Genomic DNA, 6,318 nt, shown 5'->3' on the forward strand with positions numbered 1-6,318 from the left:
CGGCCCAATTGGCCTCCCAATCCGGCCCGCGACGCCCCCCGCTGCCGCCGCCCGCTCTTACAGCGCGCTGCGCAGCGGCGCACTTCCAGATCTGAAAAAAATTGCCGAAAATCGTTTCTGCGCATGCGTATGGGCCTCTCCCGACCCAGAAGAGGTCATTTCCGGTGCACTTCCGGGTCGGGGGAGGTGCACTTCCAGGTCGGGGGAGGCCCATACGCATGCACACAAACAATTTTCGGCAATTTTTCCGGCCTGGAAGCGCGCCACCGCGCCAGTAAATGGATGTGCGCATGCGCACTGGCGTGCACTCCCCCACCCTCCGGCCCACTGCGCGTGCACTCCCCCGCCCTCCGGCCCGAAGGCGGGTAAGTCTGGGGACCCCTGGCCTGAGTTAATGCAGTCCAAATGCAGAAGTGGGAAGATGGCAACCAGGTTTGTCAGCTGCTTGGTTTCAAAAGTGAGAAGAAAAGGAAGGTGGAAGTTTCAGGGAGAAGCTAGCTCCTGCTCCCAGCAGCGGAAGAGTTCAAAAGCCAAACTTTTTACAATCTGGGGCTGTAAACTGAGAGATCAGGGAACCTTGCCAGGTGCTGCATAACTCACACACACACACAAAAATCCAGATCAACATTTTCTCTACAAAGAACGAGGATGAAGTCTGATTGTTTGTTTCACAGAAGGCAGATTATGGAGGAGGCGTGATAAGAGTGCTTATCAATTTACGGAACCATCCCAATCTGGCACCCACTACAACTCCCATCAGTTCGAGCCAGACCCAGAAGGAAGGCACATGTGCCAATCTTCTGGGCCCACACTACTTGCAAGAAAATATGCCTCCATCATGTTTTCCCCAAAGTCTTTTTGGGCTGATGGCCTTGGACACCATGGAAACCTGATAAATTAATTTAGAGCAAGGGGGGGAGAGGATCAGAGTTTATAAAAACATGCATGCAGAAAGTAGAAAGAGAAAAGTTTTCTTATACAGTATTCCTATCTTAGATCTCAGCCCTCAAGCATTTCTCTTATATTTTAAACTTATGCATGGCAATCTTCTGAGTCTGTTGCTGGAAACCATAGGACAGGCACCCCCAAACCCAGCCCTCCAGATGTTTTTGGGACTACAACTCCCATCATCCCTAGCTAACAGGGCCAGTGGTCAGGGATGATGGGAATTGTAGTCCCAAAAGCATCTGGAGGGCTGAGGTTAGGGGTGCCTGCCATAGGATAACAGGGTGTTCTGGTGCTCAGGTCCTGCTTGTGGGTTTCCTGCAGGCATCTGGTGAGAAGAGGATGCTGGTCTCAGTGGCCCATTGGCCTGATCCAGCAGGCTCTTACGTTCTTACAGCCTCCCATCAACCTCTAGACCAGGGGTGACAAGTGTGATGTCCTCTACCACAACACTCAGAAAGAGCAAAATATTCAGAAGGGCCCACTGAGAGATGGTTTCTTTCTCTTTTTCTCCCCCCCCCCCCAGTCACCAATCTGCCAGGCACACTCCCTTCCCGAATGGATGCAAGAATGGCAATACCATCCCACCTCCAGCAACAGTAACAAGCTTGCACTGCTGTGGGGTTTTTTTCTTTCTTTTATCAGGGAAAAGTTGGGCAAGGATCAGAGTGCACATAACTTTCTCTAAAGCACGCCGTCAGCAATCCCTAAGGCAACACACGAAAGCCACCATGCAGGATAATCTGGCTGCCTTTCTAGCTCTCTCTTACTAACGGCATGGCACAGCTGTTAATAAAAATCCGATTAGAATAAAATGATCAAAGAAGTTGAGACCACACCCCTCAACAGTCCACCAACAGCTCCAAAAAGAAAGGGGCAGGCAGAAAGGGAAGGGAAGGTGGAATATTTGTGGATAACAAATCATGTTGTACAAGCTGTACCCACATTCAGAGCGTTAACTAGCTTGTCTTACATCTCCCCCGAGATGCTCTCAGCGCCAGCCACCTTGAGGTTGGTACCCTCCAGACTACAACTTCCATCAGCCCCAGCCAGCATAGCTCCACGATGGTGGAAGCACAAACGTGCTGGCTGATGGGAGTTGTAGTCCAAAACATCAGGAGGGCCTCAGGATGGGAAAAGCTGCCCTTGGATGCATTCACAGCATACATTTAAAGCGCTATTGATACTATTTTGAATAATCATGGATTCCCCCCCCCCAAGAGTTGTAGTTTGTAAAGGATGCTGAGAGTTGCTAGGAGACCCCTATCCCCCCCCCCACAGTGTCAATTCCCAGGTTGGTTTAGCAATCAATCCCTCTTTCCAGGGAACACTCAGAACTGTCGCTCTGGGGAGAGAATGGGGAAGAGTCTCTTAACAATTCTCAAGCACTTTTCTCAAACTACAGCTCCCAGAATTCTGTGGCGCAAGCCAGGACTGTTTAAAGTGGTATCATACTGCTTGAAAAGTACCATATGGCCTTAGATAGGGCAGTTGGCTCCAAAACTAATAATATTTATTTATTTATTTATTTATTTATTTATTTATTTATTTATTTATTTATTTATTTATACACTCTGGGCAGCTTCCAACAAAAGATTAAAATACAATAGTCCAGATATTAAAAGCTTCCCTAAACAGGGCTGCCTTCAGGTGTCTCCTAAAAGTCTGTTAGTTGTTTTTTTCCTTTGACATCTGGTGGGTGTTCCACAGGGCAGGTGCCACTACCGAGAAGGCCCTCTGCCTGGTTCCCTGTAACTTGGCTCCTCGCAGGGAGGGAACCGCCAGAAGGCCCTCGGAGCTGGACCTCAGTGTCCGGGCAGAATGATGGGGGTGGAGACGCTCCTTCAGGTATACTGGACCGAGGCCGTTTAGGGCTTTAAAGGTCAGCACCAACACTTTGAATTGTGCTTGGAAACGTACTGGGGGCCAATGTAGGTCTTTCAAGACTGGGGTTATGTGGTCTTGGTGGCCACTCCCAGTCACCAGTCTAGCTGCCGCATTCTGGATTAGTTGTAGTAGAATGTGTGCTTTTATTTAAAATGCATCTCTGGGTTATTTGTGGGGCATAGGAATTCGTTCATTTTTCTTCTTCAAAATATAGTCTGGCCCGCCACAAGGTCTGAGGGACACTGGACCAGCCCCCTGCTGAAAAAGTTTGGTGACCCCTGGTATGGATGCTCACACAGGTAAAACCACACCATCGAGACAGAGGAGAGGAGAGGAGAATCAGCAGGCTTGCAGAAGTGTAAACAACATTTTGGGGAGGACAAGCAATGTTAAAGGGGGTGGAACCAGAAGCAGCAGCCAAACGAGGACTGAGCATGGACCTCAAGGCTGGCTGACTGTTGTGGGGGCAATGCAAAAACCAGAAAAGGCGATGTCATGGTGTGTCGTCTTGGAAAAGGGTATGACTGCAGCACTCCATACTGCAACATGTTGTTGCAGGTGCCACTTCAAAAAATGGGTGTGTTTCCAGAACCACTCAGGACAAGAGGCTGGCGTTGCACATGCACAAGTGCAGTTGTTCAGCAAGCTCTGTGCATGCTCCCTCTCCTTTATCACGATTTAAGCATTTCTGAGGAGGGAGTGTGTGCGTGTGTGTGTGTGGTCAGTAGAAATCAGGAACCTCCACTGTTATTTCCACTTGCATCCAGCCTTAAAAAAAAAAAAGTGGCAGAAGTTTCCACGAGACAAACTATGGCTTGCCAAACCCGAGTTTTCCTCCCTCTTTCTCTTTAAATGACTGCCTAATTAAGAGAGAGTGAGAGACAGGGGCGTTCTCCCCCCCCCCCGCGCGAATGCTACATTTTACGTTTCTTAAATACAGTATCTAGCAGAAGAGGAAAAGGACAGGGCAAAAGAGAGAAACTTCTCATCTGGCTAGAAATCAGGGCTTTTCACTCATGCCTGGGGAAGAGGGGCAGCCGCCTCGCCGATTGTTTCCAGAAAGCTAAGGAGATCTCGGAGGGGGAGGCAATAATTTGATCCGAAACCCCACCCTCGGCCATTTCCTTTGCAACTTGAACACTTTCTCCTCCCATATATCCCGGAGTCAGATGGAGGCTGTAGAGATTGCTCAGCGGAGCAGCAAGATAAGCCATCTCTGCAGCGGGTGCGGAAGATATGAAGACTTTCCCTAGCTGGGGGAGGGCCCGGGTCGGAGAAACGAGTTGCTTGCCCTCTGCACGCGCTCCAGGAGCCTCTTGCCGGCTGAGGGAAGCAGGGCTGGCCGGCGGACAGGAGGCGCGGCTGCTGTCCCCGCGAAGAAGCAGGGGGGCCGTGAGTCCGGCCTGCTCCTTACCTGCGTGTAGGCGATCTCCGGGCGCGGGTTGGGCGCGGGGACGGCGGCGGCGGACCAGGCTCTGGCGGCGAGGCGCAAGGGGGCCGCCCGAAGGCGCAGCGGGCCGGAGCGGAGCGCCAGTGTTCGCAACATGTTCGCCTTCTCCTGCGAAACGGAGGGCGCGCTCCCGCCGCCTCGGCTGCACCCCGACGCTCCGCCTGGCCGGGGGAGGGACGGCGAGTCGGCCAACGGCCCTCTACCGCCTCCAGGCAGCCAATAGCAAGAGGTTTGGCGAGGGCCCGCCCCCGCGACGCTGAGCTGCGCCCCGCGTGTCGGAGCCGAGAGGATTCACACGCTACGCGTGTCACGAACGGCACCCGGCAAAGCGCCCCGCCGCCGCCGCATGAAACGGCGTGCTTTCTCCACGGGACTAATGAGGGCAAAGCTGCCCTCGTGGCTCGTTCACACGTGCCAAAAATAACAACAAAACCCTTTAGATTGCGGGCTTCAAAGCACGTGTGAAGGAGCCAGTGTTGCAGGCAGGACAAGAGCTCAGCTAGGTCATTGCTTGCTAAAGTTTTCCTTTTGTCTGCTGCCTAAAGCCACTGCAAAAGCAACTCCTGTAAAAAAAAAAAATGCTTTGTTGCCATTGTGAGGGTGGCATTCCTTCCAGATAACCTGCTGTCCATAAGTTCCATTAAGCATGTGCCACCTCTGTGCCAAGCATGTGAGCCTGAGGCCTTCCAGACGCTGCTGCGCTCCGACTGTTCTCAGCCCCCTCTGACTGGCCCAAGGTCAACCAAATGAACTCCATGGCTTTAGCTGAATTTCCTGGAATGCAGGGGGTTGGACTAGATGACCCTTGTGGGTCCCTTCCAACTCTACAATTCTATGATTCTACGGCCAAATGGGGATTTGAATCCTGGTGTCTCCAAGGTTCTAGTACAGCACTCTACACAAAGGGTTACCAGACATTCCCGTTTCCTGGGGACAGTCCCTGGATTTGCAAATAAGTCCCGGGGACAAATTCCATCCCCGGAATGTCCCCGGTTTTCATCTAATGTCCCCGGGAAACGCAGCAGCAGCAGTCTCAGCAGCCCAAAGCAATTGGCTCTGGCTGGCTTCAGGAGCTGCTCGGAAGTCCCCATCTGATGGTGGTGCAGGGGCCCAGCGACTAAACTGCGAAGGGAGGCTTCATGCTGTCTTATCGGAGCAGCCTCCCAACTCCTACTTGCGTGCAAGCAGGAGCACTGCTTCCCCACCACCACCACTGAACAACCAACAACTCACGGGCTGCCCAGGCTCATGGAGAAAGGAAGATAGAAGCCTCGGAGAAAGGGGAAACGTGGCGGTTGAGGTCAAGGTGGTGGCCGCCCCTCTGCCACCGCCATCGCTGCAGCATCAATGTTCCTGAACGTGTAGTATTTAATTAATTTAATTAAATAATTAAATAATTAAATAATTAAAGTGTCCCCGGATTCATTTTTAAAAAATCTGGTAACCTTACTCTACACCACACTGAAATATTGCTCAAATTTCTTATACACTGCCAAGGAAAAGATAAAGTAGATCTGGGGAACCTTCTATGTTGTTTAGGGCTGCCATATGTCTGGATTTTCCCAGACATTACTGGGATTTCAAAGGCAGAAGTGATGTCTGGGGGGAATTTCTGGAAGGTGGTGGTTTGTCCTGGATCTTCAGCAAGTAAACCAAAAAAATCACGTTTTTCTGTTTTTTTCCAGCGAGGGGGGGGGGAGCTCAAGAATGTTGGGGTTTGTCAACAATTTTGGGGTCTTCCTAAAAAACGCTCCTGGTTTTTACTTTTTGAAATATGGCAACACTCAGTTGGACTCCAGATCCCATCAGCCCAGACCCAATGGCGTTTGTATGTTGTATGTTATCCATATTTCAGTGTGGCAGCACCTACACTTTGGAACTCCCTGCCTGTTGACCTTTAAGCACGGGCCTTTGCTGTGTTCTTTCCGCCGCCTGCTGGAAATGGAGTCCCGGACTCTGTGTTCATCATCCGAGGCCCTTCTTCATGTGCCTTTTTGACATGAGATCTGGAGGGTGGCAACAACCAGCTTCTGCCT

General features: G+C 51.3%; 1 protein-coding gene across 1 annotated transcript in view; it reads right to left on the reverse strand.

Annotated features, from left to right (window-relative positions):
• The window catches only part of ALDH2 (aldehyde dehydrogenase 2 family member), a 29,187-nt gene extending 24,747 nt beyond the window's left edge, over positions 1-4,440 (reverse strand). Inside the window, exon 1 of the mRNA XM_060276340.1 lies at positions 4,247-4,440. Within this exon, the coding sequence (XP_060132323.1) occupies positions 4,247-4,378 (132 nt within the window). The 5' untranslated portion in view covers positions 4,379-4,440. The remainder of the gene's footprint in view (positions 1-4,246) is intronic.
• Positions 4,441-6,318: the final 1,878 nt, after the last annotated feature.

Source organism: Zootoca vivipara, chromosome 6 (genome assembly GCF_963506605.1).
Source record: "Zootoca vivipara chromosome 6, rZooViv1.1, whole genome shotgun sequence".
In the NCBI taxonomy this organism is placed as follows: Eukaryota; Metazoa; Chordata; class Lepidosauria; order Squamata; family Lacertidae; genus Zootoca; species Zootoca vivipara.